Raw genomic sequence first — 27008 nt, forward strand, 5'->3', positions numbered from 1 at the left:
GCTAACAAAAGGTAGTAAATCATAGAAGTAAAAGCAGTTGTACTGTTACAACTACAGCGGCTGCTACTGCTGACGCTAACGAATCAGCTGGTAAGTTACATTAGTTTACAGAATACGGGCACCGGCAGGTAGTGTGCCGAGAAACCCCTCCCGTACACGTTGTTAGTGGTGGCGATCCACAATCGTCTGACTAACGGCACCGTTGGCTAGCTGATGGCTAATGACGATTGCTTCTCGGTATTTACAATAACCTGCACAATGTATCCGGGCTGTATGTGGGCCTCATCGATGTGCATTTTATCACCTAACAATTTGCCACCGTAGAACCATCGCTGAGTAAATGCATCTATTCCTTCCTGAGCCTACATGGGAAAAGGAGTACCAACCGAAAGTTGCCGAGTTCCAGCCGTTAGCAATTTATGAACGCCAGTGGAGCAGGTACGGTAATGCAAGATGGGACAGGTAGGATAACCCGGAAGCAATGGTTTGTTGTGGTTGTGTTGGAAAGATATTAATGTTGGCAGTTAATGAAGGGTACACACGCGATTGTACCACGGAGCAGGGGACACAGTTTACGTTCGTCAGCAGTAGTCGTCGTTAGGGATGCATCGTGCGCAATTGATTTGAAGTGTGGGTACCGTGACCAGGCAAACGATGTATTATTGGGGGGGAAAATAGAAGCAGACAATTGTAAAGAATTAATTATTGACCGTAATGGTAGGATAAAAGGTTATCAAGAGTTTTAAGAGAAATCGATATTTCTATCGTATGGTGTAATTCAGGGGACAATACTTAAACAAGCATGGGCATATAGCGTGGGTACAATGAAATGTATTCAACCGAATGATTTTTACCAAGACAATTTTAGATTATCTGCAAACTTACTACACTAAGTAAAAGTGAATAAAGGTATACGCACCTGAAGTTTCTTTTTACATTGTCCAATAGTGTCTTTAGAATAAACTGGTAGCTTAACGTCTGTACATGTCGACGATAATCGAAGTTTAAGAATAACTTCCGTACCTGAAATAAATGCGAGATAAACTTGTTTTAATGCGTTTCTGCTGCCGAAGGTAAATATTTTTTATAGGTTTATTTATCAATAGTATACTAACCACCATCGACTGGTTCCGAGTATTCAGCTGGTGAGTCACATCCGTAATCTTCCTTAACTACGTTGACAGGATATGATAGGCAATAGATTGGTAATTTATACTGCGAACCAAGTTCGTCGTAACATTCCGTGAGGTATCCGTTGGGGACCGATATGTTAGCCCCATCAAGTATTGCTTGGGCCAGCTGAAAATCAAGCGCCTCGGCCGCACTGGTCGCCGCTCGCAGCGCATCCCATATCTCTTTTCGGCCCTCGAACGCGGGAGCCGTGTCCCAGAACTCATCACGTTTGCTCCTGAGCTGCCCTTCCGTTAATGGCACTTCCGATTTCCAGCGTATTGTTTCATGACAGAGAGGATGATTTTTGCGCTGAACACCGACAAAGCTGGATGTGGTTCCTGGTAATCCAAAAGATAAAGAAAAATGGATTAGTTTAACGGTTGCGTGGTAAATAATTTCGTGTTCGATTTATTTCATTGATTGAATATATTGCACATGATCCGTACAAGTTCATTTAAAAGAATCTTTCTTGCCTAGCAGCGTAACAACAACTATCGTAATCACTAGAGAGTGGGCCGGTTCGATCTATGAAACAATATAATGATATACATTCGCTTAAGTGCTCTGCTTGCTTACGTCAGGCGTTAATTCCTAATACTAGCAAATGTGTCGATAAGAGTTTATGAGGATGCATTGTCACAACATTTGAGATACAACATCAATGAAGATAAGTAAGCAATTGAGTCTAAATTATCTGGCTTTGCTTACTAATGTCGTTAATCCCCATTAGTTCAATATGTGATGGAATAGAAGAAATTTGATTTTTTGAACGACCAGGCCGTACTGCTTATTTCGACTTCGAGCTCAATTTCATCACACAACATTAAAAATTAAATGTATACGCATATAAATGTTTTAGACCAGATCAGCGCAAAAGAGGCACGGTCCACTTTTGATGTTAAGGCTCCGTTGTTAACACGTCCGGATACGTGTTTTTAAGTCATGCGTAACCGACTATACTATTTGCCCGGGCATCTTAGTCATAATACAGTAATCAAACATCATTTCAATTTATGTCGATTCAAAACCAACAGCGATACTAAAGAAAAATATTTATAAACTGATCAATCATTATATAAATCATTCTCGTGTGTCGCTTTACTTCCGCTTGAGATGCTTGTTAATGCCACTAGTTTAAGCAATTACTCACTCACTTATGAATCCGATTTTCATCATATCGAGTTGGACTCGTGTTGAACGATTTGGAGCGATGTTTCAATATATTTTGAAGAAAAAAAAAACGCCAAGGGTGTCATTTACAGACAGTTACAGTTACCAAGGAGTTGTTACCATCTCCGATGTGCATATATGCATATTGCCTGTCTGTATGTGAAACGTGACGACATTTACGCACTCGTCTACACCCACATACACGCAATAAACGCAAATTTCAAATCCGCGAGAGCTTCTCGGCCCTTTCCTTCCTACTAATAGCACCTTATCCCCGCCCGTAGTAATCGGCCTTCCCTTCTTCCTAGCTTGTTTCGATCTTTCAAAATGTGTCATTCAAGCACCATCGCCGTTGTTGCTGGTGCTGCTGAACTAATAACAAAAATAGCACAGCCGCACCATCACACCGATGGGCTACCGAAACGTTCGCGGCTCGTAGCGTAGCGGTGATATTAATGATTGAAACAAGTGTTCGAAGGACGCCGCGTCGCGAACGCACAAACAGGGTGTTTGGGTGGGGTGCAGGAAAAGTGGTTTCTACCCCGCCTTCCATTCAACACACTCACAACCGATACCTCCGCATTCCATTCCGCGTACTATCACCTGGTGGATTATTGGGTAGCCATTTGACATGCGATGCGAATGAAGAAAATATCAATAGCAACTAAAAAACATAAATGAACAGGAAGCGATTATTCCTGCTGGCGAAACAGAGAACTTTGTTTGTATCAACTAGACGAGATCATCAGTTGTAGATCGAAGAACAAAATCACTGCCTTACTGGTGCCAACACTCACCGTCCATCCCATCATCGTGACAGATTCACAACAATGCGGTAATCTAACGAAAATGGTGTAATGAATGTGCTTTAAAATTCACATCATGTAGCGTCAGAGTGGGTTTTTGTGTTGAATGGATCCGTTACACTATAGTGCAGCTTAAAGCAGCACCCAAAACAGTACGGTTGGCACGCCGTTGTATGGCTGATTATTTCTCTACGATCTTGCGACTGATATGGTCACCCTTCGTTTCCCGCCTCTGTTAACCCGCCCCGGTGGCGGTTGAATATTTACGTCTTGGATCGTCAACCATAGTAGGCAGTGCTGCCGTACACCATGAAAACACGACTCGCTACTACCACCCTAACCATGAGGAGAACGCACGATGTGAATAATATGCAAATCCGGAAACCCCCCCTGACTAACTTCGCCAACAAGAATCGAACGATTCGTGTGACTGACATGGTGATGTATTTCTGGTAACGTAGAGGCACAGGAGTCAGCATGGGCTGGTACACGCTGGTAGTAACAAAACTTTGTCTGTTATCGATTTCTTAGGACCTGCGATATAGAACTTCAAACCCTGGGAATGGGAACAGACAGGATCATTGTGTTTACTGAATCACTACAGACTTACCCGTAACTGGCCGGGACACATTATTCGATCCAAGGTCCAGCGTTTCGTCATTACGATTGATGCCGATGCAGTTACCCATTACGATGGCGCACGGTTAGTCTGCTTCGACTTGCGGTTCTTGCGTTGAATAATGTTTCGCTTCGTCCAGGCTGCGTTTCCCAGTGCGCTCGGGGATAAGTAACGTCGAAGTAGGTAATTGGTTCGCAAACTCACTATAATACAACCCTCTGTATGTGATCCCTGGGTTTGGTTTTCGCCTGCTTCCTTGACCGTTAACCTTCTAAGGCTGGTTAGTTGGCAAACGGTAATTCACAGCATTTAGCTCCCTGCAGTGGGGTGTATGAAATCCTTCAGTTTCCTGATGTGTTGACGGCCGTTTGCTGCAAAAACCGCAGCGAAGCAGCGCTTTCCGGTTGTCGGTGCGTTTTGTTCGTAGCTAGTGAGGTGCTTAGTGAGCTAGTTTGACTTTGTATGGCGGGAAGTAGTAGTAGTCTCGCCGTCGTGAGTATTCACCTTTCCTACCGGTTGCTATTTCACGCTCGAACTAAGTTCGCACCCTTGTTGATACTACCTTTCGTGAGCCGACTATGCGCGGCTTGCTTTGTGATAACACCGTGAGCAAACGAACGAAGAGATACACTGTTCCTGCTGATACCGCGCTACGTAGCAGGCACTAAATGCACTCACAAGGTGAACAAAAATTGTTTCACGCATTTTACTGCACCGTTTTTGTAACAAATCACTAGCGTGTTGAGGTATATTGAAACCAGCAGATCTTCTTCTGTGATCGGCCGCACTACCAGATTGCACTAATGCAGTACAAATATGAACCAAAGCCGATTCGGTTCGTTCGTAGGTTCGATGTTTTATTTTATGTTGGGTCTACTTTGACACTCGAATATCGCGCGCACGTAGATTGCGACACGGTAACCGGGGGTAGGGGGTTTGACGGATATTTCTTGATAGCCGCAAAACGCTCTGACCGCAGCAGCGTATGAAGTGGACAAATACCGGTGGCCTGGCGCAAGAGGGGAATTGGGGGGAAAGGCAATTGAAAATGTACCGAAACGAAACGAACGAAATAAAATATCACCACCGCACGATCGAAAAGCACACCACACTCTACGGCAAAAAGGCGAACGAGTGCGCGTTCGGGCGTATTTGCTCCTCCATCATCATCGTCGCCTGCGTTTCCTTATTTTGCTCCTAGCACCACCGTCCGCGGACATGCTCAATCGTCAGGCGCACAGGAAATACGGTACTGTGACCATATTTTCCGACCGACCGGATGACCGAAGAAGCGCCACCGCTACTATTGTCGTCACGAGGTACGCGGGTGCTGTCTTCTGGGTTTAGCGCAGTGCTATATTACTTCTGCACCTTGAGAAACCGAGAGAGGAGATGATGATGATGGTGATGATGGTGATGATGATAGCTTCAAGTAGATAGGACGACGGTGAAGCTGCTGCTGCTGCCCATGATGATGATGCGGATGTGGAGAAGCATGAGGCAGGGAAAGGTACGATGACGAAGAATGCGAAGAATATAGTACCGAAACGAGGCAGACGCACACGACGGATGAGACGCGCCGCGACGGAACCGGAGCAACCACTTTTAATGCACCACAACACTGCACTTGTTTGCTGCCCGCTTAATCCGATGATGGATGGTCAGGAAAAATAAATTCATTCAGAACGCACAGCTATTTGCTGCTTCGGTGCTGCTTGCTGCCAAGGTGAGTAGTGGAAACACGGGTTGCTCCATTTGCTCGGTTTTGACAGCTCCACAACGTTGACGTTGGTGGTACGCAATGGGCCAAGGTGGTTCGAAATACAAACAAAGTAAAACTAGAAATGAGGAATTTATTCTAATTCAATGCAATTTAACAATCTCCCACAACCTAATCAAAGGGAAATGGTTGAATTTTAGGCTGATATATTCTCCGTTGTTGCTAACTTTGAGCAAACAGGAAGAATCCGTGAGTCCAACGTTGTTTGTAGTAACCTTGCACGGCATACACAAATTTGTAAACCGCGGAAAGAGTTTGCCCAGCTCAGTTTCTGTACTTGTTAGCTTTTTACAAAATGATCTGAACAGCGTACAAAAAGTTTGCTCCAAATTGTGCGTTCAAGCAGTTGAAAAATTCGACGCGTTATTTCACCGAGCGTTATCCCACGCTTGTGTCATTGTCCCGCTGTCAAACAGAAGCTCAGAACAGATTGGTGCTTGGAAAAAACAACAGTGAAAATATCCATGTCCGCGCAACAAAAGGAAAATTGAAAACATTATCCAACACGACGAAAAAGGCGTACGTTTTTTACACCGTACCTGTGCCCTCGGTGCTCGATTGATGCTACGCAGCCAACGGACTCGTTCGTAAGCGCGCACATTATAAATAGTTTCGCAGCCAGCTTCATCCAGTGCTCCGTCGGAATCTTACATTCGGTCGCATACAAAATGGCACGCTCGATAAGTCCTGGAGGTTACTCGAACTACGACGACGACTCAATGTTTCAGAACGCCGCCTTTACGCACGACATCAGTGAACAGATGCGGGTGCCGAAAAGGATCCGTGCCACCGGAGATTACTACGACGATCAGAATCTGCTGCCGAACGGGAACGGCGAGATTAACTCGTGGAACTATCACAACAAGATCGATATGACCGTTCCGGATCGTATCGTAGTGCTAGGGCAGGATCAACATTTGGGTGAGTTGGTGTGTGGTTGCTTGGGTTTTTGGTGGTGCATAACAATGGGCAGAAAACAGTCCGAGTTTGGCATACAGCCTGGCAAGCTAACTTACTGCAGGTGTCTTTTCACGCATCCCATTACATGCTTCAATGTGTAAAGCTACTAACATACATCCTCTTCACAAACGTTTTTACTTTCTTCGTGTACGCACGCACTACGAATGGTTTCTAATCGTGCCAGTTCTTACATCAGGCACCAAATCAGCCCCGCGTGAAATAATGCTGGAGAATTCCATTCTACCCAAGGATCCGGGATTCGTGCGCGTTTCCACGCCGCCACGCGTCATCACCCTTTCCGAGCATCATTTTCCCTCGGCTTCGGATGAACCGGAAGAGAACGCCAAAGACAACAACCAGGAGGATAACTATGGACCAGCGTCGTTGGAATCGATTGAGGATCCGAATAGCAGTAATGCCTACTTTTCCAGACCATCTGTATCGCACAACAACCGTGATCCGGTTAAACGGTCCGCGTTTTCGAAATACAACAATGAGCTGACATTAACCAGGAGGTAAGGAAGAATGGCATGCCTATATACCGAAATGTTTGTTACACTGTTGAATTTGACTGTGTATTTTCAGCATGCGCGAAGAAACACCAACATTCGGTGGTAGTGTCGAGAATTTGACACCTTCCGAAGAACTAACGCACCTAAGACGCCAGGTGGCAAAGATAAATCGACGTCTGTTAACAGTAGAGATTGACTCCGCACAAAGGCAACAGAGAGAAAAAATTATATACTGCGTAGGTATGGCTTACTTCTTGTTCAAGACGTTTATGTGGCTGAGCAGGAAGTAAATCGAAACCGCAACAAGGCACAGCCAAACTCTATGGTGGCCATAGATGTTGGTGCCTCCATTATGGTGAGTGCACGATTAAACAACTCCAACTATTGGAGCCTAAATATGGCACAAGCATAAAAGGATTCAACAAACTGTACGATGGCCATCAGTGAGTGCGTTTGAGGATGTGGATGATGGCACGGGAAGAGATGCTTGCATGGATGAAAGAAGTTGAGCAGTTGGTTCTGGGGGGTATGTTGTTTATTTTGTGTGAATATAGGACAAATAGCCTTTGTCTAAATATTGGCGATAAGCGATCGTGAATGAAATTGCTGTAGCGAGGCAAACATTTTCCGAATGAGTCAGAAGCAAAAGTATTTCCATACAAACTGAGTGCTAGTTGATTAGATTTCCCATTTTACGTTTCCTGAGAGTAGCGATAAAGAGTAGAAGTTTTTTTTACGAACTGTTTATTCCTTCTTCTGTTGACTCTCTGAACGAGAATGGTTTTTTCTTTGTGTATCGATGATATTTGTGTTCTTTTTAAGTTATTCCACGAGACTTAAATACACGAGCGATAGGATTTACAAACTCATGATGTAGCATGCAAATTTGCAGAAAAATATATAAATATCGTTACAAAATAAAATTAAAATTCGTCTTATCTTGTGCACGTTGTTAGCACCGAAAAGAGATAGCAAAAGATAGGATAGACGATAAAATTCTTCACTACTGCGCGCAAAGGGTGGCTGATACCAGTGAGAATTATGTATTTGGGCTTGACCCCAGTGCGTCCCAGCTGGATTTAAAAATGGACATTATGCTAGTTCATTGAACTCGACCTGCACCCGAACACGATGGCAATGGATCGTGTAGAAGACCAAATATGGAAAATGTTGTTTTGTTATCTTTCTGTTCGTTGTGAGAACTTGGTTTGGAATTTGCTACGATTTATTATTACAACGAACGAGTTTATTTTTTGTTTTTGTCGCCAGAGGAGCAAATTAGAATGAGAGCCACATTTTATAATTCATACTGCAACGAGTGCAACGGTTGGCTGACTTTAGCGCATACCGCGACCAAATGAGAAACACTTTCTACCGCAGCTATACCCCGTTTGGCAGCTGTCAAGAATGACATTACCGAGAGTTGTTTGGTCATTGTCAGTTGAAGCATCTTCGTCCATTGTACGCAATTTTGTGAAAGTCATCGACAGCACCAGCTTGTGAATTTTGTGTGTTATTTCTTATAATAGTGGTGCACTGTGAGCAGTAATTACTTGGCTATTCAAAGTTCCAACAAACCGAACTAACCGAAAATGGTGAACATCACCTCGGCCGCCGGCATCATTTGCCTGTTGGATGAACCGGTCGCGGAGCTAAAGGTATTTGCGTTGAACAAGCTGAACATGATCGTAGGTGAATTCTGGCCAGAAATCTCGGAAGCGGCCGAGAAGATTGAAATGCTGCATGAGGACAAAAGCTTCTCTCATCACGAGCTAGCGGCACTGGTGGCCTCGAAGGTCTATTACCATTTGGGTTCGTTCGAGGATTCTCTAACCTACGCGCTGGGAGCTGGCGATTTGTTCGATGTGAATGCACGCAACGAGTACGTGGACACGATTATTGCTAAATGTATCGATCATTACACCCAACTGCGGGTATCACTGGTCGAGGCAGAAGAGAACAATCTGGTCGCGAAGCCGATAGATGCCCGTCTTGAAGCGATCGTAAACCGAATGATTCAACGCTGTCTCGAAGATGGCCAGTATAAGCAGGCACTTGGTATCGCGCTTGAAACCCGCCGTATGGACATCGTGGAAGCATCGATCATGAAAGCGGATGACGTACCCGGAATGCTGGCGTACGCGTTCCAGGTGACGATGGGTTTCATCCAGAACCGTGCCTTCCGCAATACGGTTCTCCGCTGCTTGGTCGAACTTTATCGCAATGCAGGTGTACCGGATTACGTGAATATGTGCCAGTGTTTAATATTCCTCGAAGATCCGCTGGCGGTGGCGGAGGTTCTGGATGGGTTAACGAAAGAGAGCGAATCGTCGGTGCTGATGGCGTACCAGATTGCCTTCGATCTGTATGAATCCGCCACACAGCAGTATCTTGGGCAGGTGTTACAGGCACTGAAAGCAACCGCACCGATACCATCTGCTTTGATTTCTAACTTCAAACCCCAAGGAACCACAACTACCGATGCGACATCGGAAGCCGCCGAACCGAAAACCGAACGTACGCTAGAAAGTCTTAACGAGGCGGAAAAAACTCATCAGAAGAACATCGAAAAGCTGGCCAGCATATTGTCGGGAGAGGTTACGATTGAATTACAGCTGCAGTTCCTCATCCGCAGCAACCATGCCGATCTGCAAATCTTGCGAGCGTCGAAAGAATCGGTTCGGTTATCGATCTGCCATACGGCCACCGTCATCGCAAACACGTTTATGCACAGCGGTACTACCAGCGATCAGTTCCTACGCGACAATCTCGAATGGCTAGCAAGGGCAACGAATTGGGCAAAGCTTACTGCAACTGCATCGCTCGGTGTAATTCATCGGGGACACGAAACGGATTCGCTAGCACTAATGCAAAGCTATCTGCCGAAGGAGAGTGGTCCTAGCTCGGGCTATTCAGAAGGTGGCGGTCTGTATGCTCTTGGTCTGATACATGCAAACCACGGTGCAAACATCATTGACTATCTGCTGCAGCAGCTAAAGGACGCTCAGAATGAAAACGTGCGCCACGGTGGGTGCCTCGGACTTGGTTTAGCAGCGATGGGAACGCACCGGCAGGATGTGTACGAGCAGCTAAAGTTCAACCTGTACCAAGACGATGCGGTCACCGGAGAAGCGGCGGGTATTGCAATGGGAATGCTTATGCTCGGTTCTAAACATGCACAAGCGATCGAAGATATGGTTTCCTACGCGCAGGAAACTCAGCACGAAAAGATTCTACGTGGACTAGCCGTTGGTATTTCGCTCACGATGTACGCCCGACTGGAGGAAGCAGATGCATTGGTGGCATCTTTATCGAACGACAAGGATCCGGTGTTGCGTCGCAGCGGTATGTACACGATCGCGATGGCGTACTGTGGAACGGGCAACAATCAGGCTATCCGTAAACTGCTTCACGTAGCAGTCAGCGATGTGAATGATGATGTACGTCGCGCTGCAGTTACCGCCATCGGCTTTATTCTGTTCCGTTCCCCGGAGCAGTGTCCGTCGGTCGTTTCACTGTTGGCAGAATCGTACAATCCACATGTGCGCTATGGTGCCGCCATGGCGTTGGGAATAGCTTGCGCTGGAACTGGTTCCCGTGAAGCAATCGCTTTGCTCGAACCGATGGCAAAGTTTGATCCGGTGAATTTCGTTCGCCAGGGTGCGTTGATTGCATCGGCCATGATCCTGATTCAACACACCGACCAAACGTGCCCGAAAGTAACGTTCTTCCGGCAGCTGTACACGCAGGTCATCACCAACAAGCATGAGGACGTGATGGCAAAGTTTGGAGCTATCTTAGCGCAAGGTATCATCGACGCAGGTGGCCGCAACGTTACAGTTAGTTTGCAATCCCGTACCGGCCACACTAATCTGCAGGCGGTCGTCGGTATGTTGCTGTTCACGCAGTACTGGTACTGGTTCCCGCTGTCCCATTGTTTGTCGTTGGCTTTCACCCCTACCTGTATCATCGCGTTGAACTCTGATCTGAAGATGCCGAAGATCGATTTCAAATCTGCTGCTCGCCCCTCGCTGTACGCGTATCCCGCACCGCTGGAGGAGAAAAAGCGCGAAGAACGGGAAAAGGTCACTACAGCCGTGCTTTCCATTGCGGCTCGTGCGAAGCGTCGCGAAGGGGACAAAAAGAAGGAAGCGAAGGATGGTGGTAGCTCAACTGCGAAGGACGGTACGGTGTCGGGAGAGACTAAGATGGAAGTAGATGATGATGCAGCTGCTGGCAAAGATGATACAGCTAAGCCAAAAGAGGAATCTAAATCATCCACGGCAGCGTCCACAACACCGGTGAAGGACGAATCGAAGAAGAAGGATAAATCCGGTAGCTCTGGAGTGGGTTCACCAGCGGCGGCTCCTTCTGCTACAGGGGATGACGCCACTGCTTCAAGTTCAGCGAGTGCGGAGAAGACAGCGGCGGACAAGACGGCCAGCAAAACGCCCAAGGAACCGGAGCCTAGCTTTGAGATTTTAGCCAACCCGGCCCGTGTTATGCGCCAACAGTTGAAGGTCATCAGCATTGCCGACGGAACGGTCTACACCCCACTGAAGGATGTCACCATCGGGGGCATTATCATGATGAACCATACAGCCGCTGGGGAACAAGTTTTGGTCGAACCTGTTGCTGCCTGCGGCCCAAAGAACGATGATCTAAAGGAACCGGAAGCTCCGGAACCGTTCGAGTATGTGGAAGATGATGCGTAAGCTTCTTTTTTTTTTGCTTTTGTAGATGGACTGCATACATGGGTTGTACCCAATTAAATCGAACCCTTTGAAACATAAATAAAACGTTTTCCACAATGTTCACTAAGAGAATGCGTTTGTTTATTTGGGTAATCGCTTAACAAGTTTCAATTCGTGTGTCAGCCAGATCGCCAAGGACAGCAGAATTAACGAACCCGATTGATGGCTTGCTGCTAGCGGTACGGGAACGTACGTAAGTAACGTCGTTATACCGAGGGCAACCTGCATCCAGCCCATCGCTGCAACGGCCGTGGCCGCTTTGTATGCGCGCGGTGGTAACATTCGTCGGCGGGAAATGAGAAACATACCGGTGATGAGCGTAAGGGTGGCTGTTCCTAAGACACGATGGTCAAACTGTACCGTGGTGGGATTTTCCGTAAAGTTGCGCAACGTTGGCGACAAGGCGAGTATGTCACTCGGAATCCAGCGGTCGGCCATTTTCGGGAACGAGTTGTAAATCAGCCCAGCATCTAGGCCGGCTACGAATGCGCCAGAAAGGGCGGTGAAGAATACGGCCGCCTTGGTAGCATGGGCCAAACCCTTAAAGCGGAATGTAGCAGCAGGAATCTGACCGACCAGCTTCTGTGCCGGCAGCAACTTATCCAGCGCAGACCATAGGAAGAGGGAGTACAGCACGAAGGCAAATCCGAGATGTGATGCCAAACGATACTGCGAAACACGCGGTACATCACTTTCCTGATGGAATCGATCCTCCAGGCCAGATTTCACCATATACCAGCCCATTAGACCCTGGGCACCGATAAGGGCGCCAAAAGCGAGCACACGTATTTTCATCGCTTTGTTAAAATATCCTCTGGTCCAAAAATAAAGTGCTGGAATAGCATAGAATGCTCCTATTGCTCGACCCCACATACGGTGCCCGTATTCCATGAACCAAATAAGCTTAAATTCTTGCAGTGTCATGTCCTGGTTTTTGCTGAAATTTGGTAACAATCAATAGCATCATTACACTGTTTTTCATTAGTTTGTTGTGAATACTTACAGCTTAAATTCGGGAAATTGTTGATATCGGTCAAACTCCTCGCGCCATTCCGCATCCGTTCTTGGCATTTTTTCGCCCAACAATTTCCACGTTACCATGGAGAGGCCCGACTCGGTAAGCCGGGTAACACCACCTACAGCATCGATACGATTGTGATTGGGTATCCATTTAAGATAGAATTAGAATATATTAAGTCAGGAACGGGGCAAACGAATATGTTAACCGGTGTGCTCCCCCTAATGGGGAATTTATTTCCCTGTCCGTTTTACAATCTCCTCCATCACAATGCACACGCAATGGATAACAAATTCATAGTACACAATCCCACCTAGTACGACAGCAACGAAGACCATCCCACTGCATCCTAGCAACCAGTATCCGACGCTTTTGGTTCCTTTTTCGGGGGAACTAGATTTGGTGCAGTATCGACTGATGGGCGTGCGAATTGTTCTTCCTATCGTAAGTAAACTATTCTGTAAAGTGAAACGTGAGAACGGAAAGAGAGAACGTTAATATTTATTAACACGCGTCAATATCGAGGGGATTTACCTACCTTTGTTGTATCACGAAAGGTGAATCCTCCGCCGTTTGATTTGACTAGCAGTGAGTTGCTCACGAACGATCTGGCGGGGCTGAGTGTTTTAAATACGCCGAATTTGTTGGTGCCATTTCGTGCAATGCATGATGAGAGGCGTAAACAATTGAACATGGTGAACACACTTTTTGGTCAAGGCTGTTTAAACTTATAATTGCCTATTGCATCAGTAGAAATCCACTTGCACGTAAATTGTTGCGAAATGTTATTCTATTCTGCACCGGTTGTAAATCCAATGACAACTGAAAAGTCAAGCTGGAGCAGAAGAACACAACAAGTAAACATGGTGTTGAAGTGTTCGATCAACACAGTGATTTGTTTGGTATATTTTCCATTTTTTTTTTCAAACAGCAATTCAATTGTTTCCATTTGGATTAGTAGCACAATTTATGATGTAGATTTTTAGAAGCAAATAAACTTTTTATTTATTTTGTTCTAGATTCGATCGTTTTGTTGATGTGGAAATTATTGCTGCAAGCAAATGTCAAACGTTAGCGGGAAAACAGCAATGAACCAACCTTGTAAACGGCTTTGTTTCGGATCGCCGGCTTTTCAATTGATTCCAGCTAGACTTGTACCATTATCAATTTGGCTGATAAGGGCTTTGTTCGTTTTTTTGGTAAAGAAAGTTCGTCTCTCCGTTTGAACAAATGTGAGTAAAATCAGCCACATTGCGGATAAAAGTCATCCGAACACATTTTGAACTGCATATTTATAATACATTGATGCTCCAGATTGCCAACGCCATCATGCTGGACTGCCATATCTACACGGTGACATCGGGTGAGGAAACGTTCATGGGCTATGTTATTAGGAATAAGGCTGCCCTTATCGATTCGGTACAACTGCTACCGAAAGAGGAAGCTACGCAAGAGGTAGAGTTGGCACTGGACTTCATGCAGTACTACATGCACCTGGAAGACGATGGCCTGATTGATCAACCCAAAGCTCAACACCGGGTGTTGATCGACAAGCGGAAGTCGTTGTTCGAGATAATGCTGGATTTGCATTCGGCCATGCGAGCAACGTGCGTAGGCTTCAAGCTTTACTTTTATGGAGAAAACCCTATTACGAGCGAGTTTATCCAGCTGCTCTTACAGTACCCAGCGTTTTCCTCCCATAATGGTGATCAGCTGGCATTGACTGCTGAAATACCGCTACATATGGCATACTGTACCATGATCGTGTTTGACTCGTGCGATCTCGAATCGGCAAGCGATCGTTTGGCCCTGGCGTGGATGAGTAATAACGCACCGTGGGCCATTCGTAGCGTGCTGGTGCAGGAGAACGTAAAGGATGAATTCGTTCAGCTCGTTAAGGGTAAGCTAAAACCATTCACCGAAAACCAGAGCAAGTTCCTGAAAAGTTCCCTAGTGAAAGCGCTCGATGCAGCCAAGACTCTTGGTGCTCAGTTGATACAAAGCGATTCCGATACGAGCGAAGTTAAGCCAATGCTTGCGTTCGTACCCGGTGTTCAGTATCTGCTTTCGACGAATGCTGGCGCTGTTCAACCAAGCCCCATTGTGGCCATAAACGCATTCCGTACGGCAAAGGAAGCGATATCGCTGGCCAACACTAACAACGGTGGTTCCGTTTCGCTCTGGACCGAAGAACTATCGCTGACGTTTGAGGTTGCGTATGAGTTGCGTAGCCAGACCGTATGGGTGAACAGTTATGCGGAGTTCAATCCGGGCTGTACGTACACTTTCCGTCGGGATGATTTCTGCTACGGCTCAGATTATGCCGTTTGTGAGAAGAAGGTAAAAACCGTCTTCGCACCGACGGTTACCACACCAACGAACAGCGCGGATAAGAATCAACAAGCGATCAAGAGCTTGGGTACGTACGTGGCAAATAAACGGAGCTACCGCGGGAATACAGTGCAGTTGAAAAATGGCATCCGCTATGAAATCATCTGTTCGCCGGCAGAACTGCAAGCGTACGGTGAAGGACATCGACTGAGCGTTGTTGAAAACTTCTGGGAAACGTACGTATCACTGGATGCGATCGATCGTTATTTGCTGCTGGATACGGTTCACAACCAGCGTAAGGTAATTTGCATTCCGTATGGTGTTACATTCGCTAATTGATTGTTGCACATGTCATTTTCTGAACGGTTGATTAAATTTCCATGATGTTTGGTTTTACTATTCTGTGTACGTTTTCGTGAAAAACGATTGCTGTATGTATTACAGAGCAGATCTACAATCATTCTCCTTTCACGGTTCCGTTCTCATTAGTGACCACTACAATGAATCTTTGAATAAAATATTATTTTTTTATAACCGAACACAACACGGTACTAAATCTTCTATTAAATGGGCTTCTGTATTCTAACTATGTATAAGAAACACTAGGAAGTAACTGATAGCTTCCTTCACTATAATACATATAATTGCTCGTGTTTCCTGTTCACATTGCTATCTACAATTAATGCTTAAAAGTAGAAATTGTTCGCTTTATGTTAAACATTGAAGACAATTATGTGGTGATGGAATTTCTCTATAGAAAGTTTCAAATACGGCTTCAGTCGTCCTTACGGCTTCAGTCGTCTTTTCAAATAGGAATAATTATGTACCACAAAGTAGTCATTTTGTGGGCTAATTTATGGAGTGTCAAGGTAAACGATTCGTCCTCTGCCTTCCCTACCTCTCGTGAAGTGACCCTACCTTCGCTACGATTCGAAGTGTACAGTCGAATGCAAAACGGGGTAAGTAAACCATCCCAAAACGATGTGTTCACATTTCTTAGCGTCTGTTTTTTTTGGTGAATATTTTGTTGCTACTTTCGGTGTATAATTAACTTTGGTTTAGGTTAAGCAACTAGCATAAAATAAGCTTCTCCAGCCATTCGGGTTTAAATTGCATAACGATACTTCGCATAGTTTTTACTAGCGCTGTAGTTTGTTCCATCGTGCCATAACTAATTGATCGCTTTCCACTTCATTAATGACTGGATTTGGTGCTGGATGAATGGAATGGATGGTACTAACTTCCAACTTTGACGATATCGACACACCGATCGACAGACGACAATATCGGTTATTACAGTTTACACCACATTTATAGGAGCTTCATATTTTTCAAGCCTCGTTAACAGATTACATCATGTTCGATGCGTGAATGGGGCACAACAATTCTAATTCGTCTATGTGTGAAATGAACACGCAACCAATGATGGCATTCGGTTCCATTTATCGCACCTTTGCATGTGGCCATCGGCGTCTTTTGTTTATTGATTTTAAACTAAGGACATTTATGAGGCGCGAATAACATTCGTACGATCTTGAAGAAGGTGTGAAAAGTTAGAACAACACTGAAGAGCGTATGATGTTCGGCATATGTGTTACAGCTTAGGCAGTAAAATAGAGATGACTGTATGACATAATTTAACTTTTATTTTTGATCACGTGCATTGCAGTTATTTTTTACATTTTTTCGCATTTAACTGTGACTAGGTACAAAAACGTACTTATAGGATAATAATTTACAACTCCTTATCCGGTATCCATTCCCGGGCCGACTGTAGTGTGAACAACCGATGGTGTCGTTGAAATTGTTTCTTGCGCAGAAACTCTTTTGCCGTACCATGAAAAATGTCCCACAGTCCAAAGTTACCAAAACACTGGGTGTAGCTATTAAATATGACATTAAAGTGTGACCGGTTAAAAGCACTCAATGCACCGTCACATGGAATGTGTACTTCCACACACTTACTTTAGATGATGATAGTCGTGAAACTCGGAGCTCGCCAGGAACGGTAGATGATAGTCCGAATGGTCGGCCAGTGTGTCGATCGTAACGTACGAGAACCATATCATGATCGTAAAGACGTGGCTCCGCATTATGGCCGGCCCGGCATAAACTGGAAGTAGATCGCTCAGTACGAACTCCACCGGATGGGAGTACATGGCGGCCAAAGCTACGGGTGCAGTCCATTCGTGGTGCTGCTTATGAAAATGGCGGTACAGCAGCCGACTGTGAAGCAATCGATGCGTGTAGTAATAACCAATCTCCCAGCACAGAATGCACACCAGCATATCCTGCCCGATCGTGTACAGTGATGGTAGCACACGGACGGGAGGAATATCGACTGTGAACAGTTTGCGGCTGTGAAATACCAGATAGCTGCTGGGTATACCGAAGAGAAACTGATTGCGCAGCACCGTGAGAACAAGCTGCTTAAAGCGTTTCCATGGCAGTGGTTCATTTTTGCCCGGTTGTATTTTGTACTTGCGCAGACATTGTGGCCGTCCGGTAAGATCCATTGCGACGAACAACATACCGAAGAACCAGAAAAATGCGTACGTATAGGCGGTGAGAAACCAAACGTACAGCACATCGGGATCATCTCCTGATACAGTAGCAGAAAAGGGGAAGATAAAGCATTCACAATGAAACAGCACTTCCTGAAAGATCCAGAGAGATCCGGGAGAGATACTTAAGGTACTCTAGTTACCAATGATATCAAGCAGCTTGTTCCACTGGGTTTCGAAGTAGTTGAAGCTAATCGTTGTATTTAGCTGGACATACGTTGACGTGTTTTCGACCGTTAACGATGCCACTCCTATATTAGCGTCCACTAGTAGCGCATACTCCATTCTGTTCGGCCCCGAAGTAGTAAAACTTCGCGGTAAAACAGCGTTCTCGTCTGTAGGATTAGCGATAGATAGCACTTCACTCCCAAGCTGTGCACGATCGCTAGCAGTGCCGTGCACTGTTGTATTGCCGTACGATAACTGATGTTGCCCACGGGTTTGACTGATACGAGAGGCGAAATGTTTTCATGACAACCGTACCTACGTAGTGCCGCACAGTCTTCTACACCTTAATTACGATCGACGAAAGTTGAAGGTCTCTAACGTGAGCCTGATGCGTGACCTGCCTTATTTTACGTTTACATGTTTCGTACATCTTCGCCATGTATTGAACCATGGTTTAGTGCTCTTTCGCCACAATGATGATTTCTTTGAGGACAGATACGGTCATAAAATGCACTAAATCAATCCGGCGAAGGAATAGCAGGTGGTGTATCGTTGTGCATTGTGTAGTGTGTGCTTTCTTTCGCGTTGTGTGTTATGAGGCACAATCTGTTTTTAGGTAATTTGCTTTACTCTACGAAAATGGTACTAGGCAAAGAAGGTATTCCATTTTGGCAACAAACATTTATTTCGCTGGTACTAACTCCCTGGCGCTTTTGAGACTGAAAATACGATAATGTCTTTGGTATTGTTTCTTCTTACGAAATTCTGTATTAGTCCCATGAAGCCGATCAAACCAGCCGTAGTTTCCATAACATTGATTGAAGCTGGAAATAACAAATGTGTAAGAAAAATGTTAGAGAAGAGTAAAAGCAGAAAGCAGGTCTTTCTGTACAGTTCACACGGGCGGCATACTTGGACTTAGACAGGGCTCTGTTAGTTGTTATGGCAGCGATTTATGGCGTAGTCTATGCAAATGCAAAATAATGTTGATAAACCTTCAGACAAAACTTATTTTAGTGGTGGGATTAAAAATCAATCACCCAGCTATATACGTCCCTTTCTATTGAAGTAAATTAGTAAATGACTGGGTTTACGTCTGATTCAAAATTTGTTGAAAGACATTAAGCGTTTCAGTCCACTTACGTCGTATGATGGTAATCGTGTGCCTCCGAGCTGCCAAGAAATGGAAGATGATAGCCAGAGTGATCGCCTAGCGTGTCCCACATCACGAACGTTAGCCAGAGGGTGAGTGTGAATATGTGGCACTTCATGATCGCCGGTCCGAGGAACACTGGCAACAGACCACTGACGATGAACTCGATCGGATGCACGTATATAGACGACCATGCCACCGGTGCCTTCCATTCGTGATGCTTTTTATGGATATGCTTGTAGAAGAAGCTGGTGTGCATTAGACGGTGAGTGTAATAAAATGCTACCTCCCAAGCAATGATGCAAACTATCATATCCCGTAGGATAATGTCCAGGGTGGGTAGCACACGCACATCTGGCACTATATCACCGATCAGCTTACGGGCATGGTACGAACAGTATGTTATCGGAACACCGAAAACCAGCTGATTATAAGCGATCGTTTGCATGAGTTGCTTGCACCGTTCCCAATCGAGTGGTTCGTTCGTTCCGGGCTGTGTTTTGTACTTGCGCATGCAGTGGGGTCGATTCGTCAGATCCATCAGTACAAACAATCCTCCAAGCAGCCAGAACAAACCGTACGAGTAGAGCATAGAATACCACACGTAGAGATTGTCGGGATTATCTCCTGTCATGGAAGATAACGTGTACACAATTAATCACTAGCAAGGACTCGCAATCAAAAGCAAATCCTTTGAGTACCCTATGCAGAGTCCGTAAGTTAATTAATCACACCAGTCCATTATCATTGAAAACTCTTTTCCCGATCATACCTATGACATCCAGTAATGCATTCCATTTACTCTCGATAAAACCCAAAGGAAAATTAACTTCATCTCCATAGTGTGATTCTTCGGTACAATTCACGGCCAACGTTTGATTCATTTTTACAAACTTCACTTAAAACTTTATTTCCTTTATAACAAAATAATATATAAAAATGGTAGCACTGCACTTAAAATCACTTCTTGTATCTCGTCAACATTACACCGTAACTGTTTCGGAAACACTACTTAATACAAAGTCCCAAAGTCTTGCCAAAATGACAAACCGCGAAAGATTTCAAGCGATGCTGCGCTGACGGTGGTTCGTGTGTGACTTGAATTTAAATACGCCCAACGAGTCGATTTTGTTATCCATCGATTTACAATAAGATCCCAATCAGTTGCATAAACCAAATAAAAATTTAAAAATTAATAGACCCGATTGTGGGTTTTGCGAAACGTTTGCTACCAATCGTATCTTTTTTTAGAAAGGCTCGGACCATCGATGGCGTTGGCCAGCGAAACATTTTTTTGCAGTGCTTTTGCTAACACTCAATGTACTTTCGCTAGAGCTCAGTTTGTTTTTGGATGTGTTAATTCGTTGCCCACGTTATTAATGCAGATTTTGGTCCAGAAACGCATCAGTCATCATTCATCCTTTGATGAACGCATTGTCGATTGGGCTGTTGGGCTGTTGTGAGTGCTCACTGCAATTTGCAAACTCGTTTTTTTTTTGAAAATCTGTTAAGGAAGCTATTAATTATAATTTGGATTATGTTGCACCTACCGTGAGCAAAATCTAGTGCATGGTATACCTGGTGGGCCGATCAATTTTATTATATCTTAAATACCCACTTTTCTAGTGTTGGGTGGATCCGATTCAAGTTGATGAATCTAAGCAAACTTTAATCTGAAAGAATTAATCTTAATCCCTAATCCAAAGATTCATGAACTCTCAAAAAATAATTAATGTTCAGAGATGTATGAATTCTTGAAGATTCATGATTCCCCAGAATGATTGAAGATTCATGAATTTTTTGAGAGCCAATTTCTGATTTGAATGACTCCTCACTAAAGATTCATTAGAATGACTCTTCTTAAAAGGTTAATAAAGTATAACACCCTTCTCTGTAATAAAGAACAGACGATATGGAAACTACGACTACGAGGTAGTTGCATTGGAAAAGGTTGCGCCTGAGCCTGGCACCTTAAAAAAACTGCTTCAACAGTTTACCTGAACATTTGAGATTATCGATTGAGGTTTATAGAAGGATAATACAATTTTGGAACATTTGATGATTTTGTGTTGTAGAAAGGCATCACGAATATCCTAGAATTCTGTAATGGAATCCTACAAGAAGCGTAAAATAGCAACCAAAACTGAAGAATCATTCAACTTACAGATGTCCGGATTTGCATTCTGGTCCCTGGACCGTTCGTCGCTTTTACTTATTTCGTCATGATGAAAATGGAATTTGCATCAGATGTCGTAAACATATTATTCTCGTTTAGTGTAAAGTGGTTTATTATTTTTGTAAAGAAATTAGTTGTTAATACACTTTGTTGGTTGTTGTTTCTACAATATATACGAAATTAATAAATAGCTTTACTGTACAAATGCGCTGTAGTTTTCCCATGTTTGTCTGACATTCATTTGGTTGGTACTAACTCCCTGGCAGATTTGAGGCTGAAAATTCGATAGTGCCTTTGGTATTGTTTCTTCTTACGAAACTCGTTACTGGTTCCATGGAGCCGATCGCACCATCCATAGTTTCCATAACATTGATTGAAGCTAGAAATAACAATTGTATAAGAAAGAATTGTATAAGAAAGAAAGAAAGAATAGTTATTGAAAGCCCTTGCCTACAAGGGTCACACATCTGGTCTCGTATTTGGGTTCAGGGCTAAGTTTGTTATTATTGCATTAGTACAGTCGCTAGAAATGCAAATGAATGATGATAATCCTTCAGATAACGCTGTTTACTAGCGTTGGATTAAAAATCAATCGTTCAGATGTAGCCCTTTCTAATGGAAACGGGCTAGTAAACGAAGGGCTTTGCTCCCTTCAAACCCGAGTTGTCGAAAAAAATGAAGCACTTAAGTCCACTTACGTCATATGATGGTAATCATGCGATTCGGAGCTGCCAAGAAATGGAAGGTGGTAGCCAGAATGGTCGCCTAGCGTGTCCCACATCACGAACGTTAGCCAGAGGGTGAGTGTGAATATGTGGCACTTCATGATGGCCGGTCCGAGGTACACTGGAAACAGATCACTGACGAGAAACTCGATCGGATGCGCATACATAGCAGACCATGCCACCGGTGCCTTCCATTCGTGATGCTTTTTATGGATATGCTTGTAGAAGAAGCTCGTATGTAACAATCGATGGGTGTAGTAGAAGCCCACCTCCCAAGCAATGATGCAAACTACCATGTCTCGCAGGATAATGTCCAGGGTGGGTAGTACACGCACATCGGGCACCATGTCGCTGATCAGCTTACGGGCATGGTACGAGCAGTATGTCATTGGAACACCGAAAACTAGCTGGTTGTAGGCGATCGTTTGCATGAGTTGCTTGCACCTTTCCCAATCGAGTGGTTCGTTCGTTCCGGGTTGTGTTTTGTACTTGCGCATGCAGTGGGGTCGATTCGTCAAATCCATCAGTACAAACAATCCTCCAAGCAGCCAGAACAAACCGTACGAGTAGAGCATAGAATACCACACGTAGAGATTGTCGGGATTATCTCCTGTCATGGAAGATAGCGTGTACACAATTAATCACTAGCAAGGACTCGCAATCAAAAGCAAATCCTTTGAGTACCCTATGCAGAGTCCGTAAGTTAATTAATCACACCAGTCCATTATCATTGAAAACTCTTTTCCCGATCATACCTATGACATCCAGTAATGCATTCCATTTCCGCTCGATAATGCCAACTGGCAAATATGTTTCAGAATACAACACATCTTCATAGTGCGGCTCTAGCGTAAAATTATCAGCAGACGCTTCAGCAAATGATTGATTCATTTTATATTCGGTTTGTTTGAAAATGTATTTCTTTCGTGATAGGTAAAATCGAACACGATAGCACTTCACTTCAGATCACTTCTTGTATCTCGCTAACATTACACGGGTAACTGTTGCGGAACCACTATTTTATCTCACAAAGCCACCCCTAAACGGCGAAGCGCTTCAAGCGATGCTGCCCTAACGGTGGTTCGCCTCTGACTTGAATATGAATAGCACCTGCAGGTGAGTTTTGATGAGGTTCTGTCGTTTTGAAATAAAAAAAAACACATAAAGCTCTCCCTTGTCATGCAGTGCACGCGAGAGATTGGTTCCTCTTGCCGTTGTTTTAATGTACCCGAATTTAAACGTTTTGGCTACTGAGCGTGAGATGAAAGCGCCAAGCGAGCGTCTGTAATTAGTACCATTACAGCATCTGACCTTCGCGAGATGATCGATCGAATGGAGAACCGCTCACGGTGAGTGCATTCCGGATCGGTGTGAGCAGACGAGCTACAGAGCCAATCGTTCAAGCCTACCCCAATGCGTTAGATGTTAGGTGTCAACGTATAAAACGGTGCGGTAATCAGCGGAGACTTTCAGTTTGGAATTAAACCCGCATGCAATCTGGAATACATTTCGCTACTGATTCGAGTTTTGCCATGATGGCATTGAAAAATTGCACGAAATGGCGCTTAGTTCTCTAGATTTGTCACATGTTTGATGAGCTTTTATGAGTGTTTATCTCTGGAAAAGTTGTAAAATTTAACCGTCTCATTTGAGCGTGAATAAACTGTGTTACATTGTTAAATTTACTCACAAGAATAATGTTTCGAAATAGATAATTTGGCGTCATGCAATGAACAAGGAAAGAGTACAGAAACACAATCGTTCAAAAACAATAGAAATAACAGAGGACTGAAGATACTCCCTTGAGGAACACCGGAAAGCCCGTTAATAGCGTCGGAGAAACTATCGCAAATCAAGACCTTGTATGATCTCCCGAGAAGAAAGGACTGGGACCACGGCATGGGCGGATAGCCAAAGCCAAGTTTCTTTAGTTTGGAGAGTAGTACTCACATACTAGCAAAATATGCGAACCAAGGTTAATGCTTTTTTTTAATACGTTACGTACGTTTAATGCGTTGTTTTTGAGTGATTGAAGCTGCAAATAATACAACCAATAGATAAAACATCATTCAAGTCGTATTTGAAACAGCAAGTACACCAACATAAAATGTAATCATTGGAAGGTAAAAGCAAAATGAACAAATTTGAGGTGCAGCCGTTGTTTTATGTTATGGTGTTTATGTTATCTTTCGGTTTTATGAGTAACGTTGAATGCAAAACAATGAGTTGATTGAGAAAGGAATTAATTATGAACGAATTTAGGTCTAGTGAAATATCGTAGAATTTCCACTGATAATTCAAAACTACTGACAATTTTATCAACCTTTAAAATTGTGAAGAAACACCCTATACGTTGGCCCATAAGGTGAGCTTTTATGCTTTGAGCTTTAAAGCTCTCCGATAGCTCAGGGTGTGGCTCAGTACATCCCTGTAACGCTTAGTAACGCTTTTATTTAAAGGAGGGATTTTGGATTGGGGTTGGTTACAGTCAGCACGTTTGAAAAAATATATCAAAAATATTGTCGCATTTTCTCGAAGGTTTACGTTACAGGAGTATCCAATGGTAAAAAAAATGAGTAAATGCACTTCTATCGGTGACTTGACATTAACTCATCATATGAAATCCTTTAATTAAAAAAAATTCTAAAAATAATCTTTTTATTGGCTTCTAAGTGTATTTTCTTGTTACGCTACATGATTTTCCATTTCTTTTGAAGATTCTTTTTCAACGTTTGCGTTTGCGCTGTACAGAATTGGTTTGTAATTGGTAATTATTTAAATGTAATTAGTTTTATCAATGATTTTTTTTTCATTGATACATATTTTAATTTTTTAGAATTGATTATTTTTTCATGATCATGTATACATGAATTTTTGTGACATGTGTTTGCTTTATTGTTTGTGGTTGGTGATAGAACCATAAAAAAGAATTGGACTTCATTTTCTTTTTTAATGACATTACACAACTCTCAAGCGGCCTCGGCTCTATTTGATTTTATTAATCCGTTGCCGAATTGTCAGTCCTGCGCTCGGTCCGAATAGGAATGGTCCGGATAGGATTTTGTACCGCTCCTGTGGTGTAGAACCGGTGTCGCTATTAAGCAGACTACCAAGCCGCTCCAATGTGGTATAGGACTAAACCAGATTGTACCATGACGTGCCTTTGGTATTGTCTCCCAAGGGGTTACTGTATCCTTAACCATTTCAATTAAGTACTATATTCGTATTACACTTATGAACAAACACAGCACAACAGCTAACAAAGAAATAACAGTAAATATAAAAAAAAGGATTAAAAAGGAGTAAACAGCTTTTTCTGGTCAAGCGAAAGTCAAGTCTCATGTAGTCTTGGTTCTTACTGGCTAGAACAGCTAATTTCGATGTATTCGGAAGTCTGCCGATGCTGACGATTACGGCCAATACCACATTGGACCACAAAAGATGATCCAACACTGCAGGCACACACTTTTGTCTCATCCAAAATGATGCGCAGTGCCAAATGGCATGAGTCGAGGCATCGTCCGTATGAATGCACGATCCACACGGAGCCTTCCGCACCAAGGTCACAGGAACATTCGTGGAGCGACTGGGAAAAGGAACCACACGACCCATCGTGGTAGAAAAAAAAAGCTGCGGGTTTTTTCTAATTTGTTTTTAGATATTTAACTGCTCTTTTACGACAGAGCAGTGAGCCAGAAATGTGCAACAGGCTGCTAATATCACGAATAAGTTCTACCAGCGGGTTTCCTCCTGTTTTAGTTGTTGCACGTCGCAATAATCTGCACGTCGTAAGTTTTGTGTTTTGCGGGGTAAAACTTATTTTATTACAACTTTAAACGCACTCCTTAAATAAAACACATACGAAAACGAACACCACGTGAACGAGCCACGTCCGTTGAGGCTGCCGATCAGGATCCGTCTCTTATCTCTCATCACCTCGCAGGACATATTCTAAAGCAGGGAGAGAAACTACGTGCAACATCGCGAGAAAAGGGGACGACCATATCCGCTACGCATCAGATGCTGTCAGTTCCCAGATGACAACGAGCGTGCGGATAAGCTGTGGTCTCGGCTGCAACGTCAGGCTGCAACAGTAAGCATAATCCCACAATTTAGTATAGTTCTGTTAATTTTTTTCTATCCAAATCTCCAGAAGGAAGTGGTTTGATCAAACCCTAAAGTTGTTTCCGATGTTCCTAATCTTGACCGCATTCGGGAGATGGTCGCTTTGGTAGTAGTAGTAGTAGTAGTAGTAGTAGTAGTAGTAGTAGTAGTAGTAGTAGTAGTAGTAGTAGTAGTAGTAGTAGTAGTAGTAGTAGTAGTAGTAGCAGCAGCAGTAGTAGTAGTAGTAGTAGTAGTAGTAGTAGCAGTAGTAGTAGTAGTAGTAGTAGTAGTAGTAGTAGTAGCAGTAGTAGTAGTAGTAGTAGTAGCAGCAGCAGTAGTAGTAGTAGTAGTAGTAGTAGTGATAGTAGTAGTTTTATTAGGATATTTCGTATCTTGCGCACAACGCGTGTTTCGATCGTGATAATGGGCTCCGTTCACTTTGACTCTCCTCATTGTTGAATTTCGTTTGAGTAACATTGTTGATGGAGATGGTCGCTTGAAAACACCCAAAATGGTTCAAAATAAAAGCAAAATAGAAATTGCATTGTTTCAACCCTTCATTCAATGGTTTCTACTAGTGATCTACTAGGTAAAAATGAAGTTTTGGCCGGAATCGATTTCGGCCAGCTCCGAAATTTTGTGAAATCGATTCCGAAGAGTACCTCCGCCCCGGAATCGGCTTCTGTTTTCCGGAATTGGAATCGATTTCAGAACCATAATCGATAGTTCCGATTCCGAGCTCCCACCACTAGTTTCTACGTGTACAAGACCACTGTACAAGAACACACAAGACATTTAGCAAAAAGAGGTCATTGGCTTGCCGTTTAGATTGTTTACATTGTATGGACCAAAACTGATTTACTTAAATTACATGGTTTTTTACTGACAAAAAATGTCTTTATTCTAATCTTGTTTCAGTAAATTTGAAATACCTGTTCGGCTGTATTAGCTTTAAATATCATTAGATTATTGAAGTTACCATTTAAGCACAGACA

General features: G+C 43.7%; 8 protein-coding genes across 8 annotated transcripts; 3 read left to right on the forward strand and 5 right to left on the reverse strand.

Moving 5' to 3' along the window:
- Positions 1-206: 206 nt before the first annotated feature.
- Positions 207-3838, reverse strand: LOC128706899 (ubiquitin domain-containing protein 1). Its single transcript, XM_053801842.1, has 4 exons — positions 3760-3838; positions 1116-1511; positions 920-1023; positions 207-362 (listed from the first exon to the last, which is right to left on the reverse strand). The coding sequence occupies exons 1-4, from the start codon at positions 3836-3838 to the stop codon at positions 207-209; spliced, it is 735 nt and encodes a 244-aa protein (XP_053657817.1).
- A 2378-nt stretch (positions 3839-6216) lies between these two features.
- LOC128719544 (transport and Golgi organization protein 11) lies at positions 6217-7310 on the forward strand. Its single transcript, XM_053813171.1, has 3 exons — positions 6217-6469; positions 6693-7023; positions 7094-7310. Exons 1-3 carry the CDS (start codon positions 6217-6219, stop codon positions 7308-7310), a joined length of 801 nt encoding a protein of 266 aa, XP_053669146.1.
- A 1302-nt stretch (positions 7311-8612) lies between these two features.
- On the forward strand, positions 8613-11735 carry LOC128710168 (26S proteasome non-ATPase regulatory subunit 1). The gene has a single exon (XM_053805210.1). It carries the CDS (start codon positions 8613-8615, stop codon positions 11733-11735), a length of 3123 nt encoding a protein of 1040 aa, XP_053661185.1.
- Positions 11736-11855: 120 nt separating this feature from the next.
- LOC128707652 (cytochrome c oxidase assembly protein COX15 homolog) lies at positions 11856-13486 on the reverse strand. The gene is made up of 4 exons (XM_053802610.1): positions 13331-13486; positions 13106-13250; positions 12778-12910; positions 11856-12711 (listed from the first exon to the last, which is right to left on the reverse strand). The coding sequence occupies exons 1-4, from the start codon at positions 13484-13486 to the stop codon at positions 11856-11858; spliced, it is 1290 nt and encodes a 429-aa protein (XP_053658585.1).
- Positions 13487-14121: 635 nt separating this feature from the next.
- LOC128708882 (uncharacterized) lies at positions 14122-15462 on the forward strand. The gene has a single exon (XM_053803862.1). The coding sequence runs from the start codon at positions 14122-14124 to the stop codon at positions 15460-15462; it is 1341 nt and encodes a 446-aa protein (XP_053659837.1).
- Positions 15463-16858: 1396 nt separating this feature from the next.
- On the reverse strand, positions 16859-17972 carry LOC128718031 (fatty acid hydroxylase domain-containing protein 2-like). The gene is made up of 3 exons (XM_053811705.1): positions 17831-17972; positions 17089-17725; positions 16859-17006 (listed from the first exon to the last, which is right to left on the reverse strand). Exons 1-3 carry the CDS (start codon positions 17970-17972, stop codon positions 16859-16861), a joined length of 927 nt encoding a protein of 308 aa, XP_053667680.1.
- A 565-nt stretch (positions 17973-18537) lies between these two features.
- Positions 18538-19892, reverse strand: LOC128718033 (fatty acid hydroxylase domain-containing protein 2-like). The gene is made up of 3 exons (XM_053811707.1): positions 19781-19892; positions 18999-19635; positions 18538-18679 (listed from the first exon to the last, which is right to left on the reverse strand). The coding sequence occupies exons 1-3, from the start codon at positions 19890-19892 to the stop codon at positions 18538-18540; spliced, it is 891 nt and encodes a 296-aa protein (XP_053667682.1).
- Positions 19893-21421: 1529 nt separating this feature from the next.
- Positions 21422-22800, reverse strand: LOC128718034 (fatty acid hydroxylase domain-containing protein 2-like). The gene is made up of 3 exons (XM_053811708.1): positions 22665-22800; positions 21883-22519; positions 21422-21563 (listed from the first exon to the last, which is right to left on the reverse strand). Exons 1-3 carry the CDS (start codon positions 22798-22800, stop codon positions 21422-21424), a joined length of 915 nt encoding a protein of 304 aa, XP_053667683.1.
- Positions 22801-27008: the final 4208 nt, after the last annotated feature.

This window comes from Anopheles marshallii, chromosome 2 (genome assembly GCF_943734725.1).
Source record: "Anopheles marshallii chromosome 2, idAnoMarsDA_429_01, whole genome shotgun sequence".
Taxonomy (NCBI): Eukaryota; Metazoa; Arthropoda; class Insecta; order Diptera; family Culicidae; genus Anopheles; species Anopheles marshallii.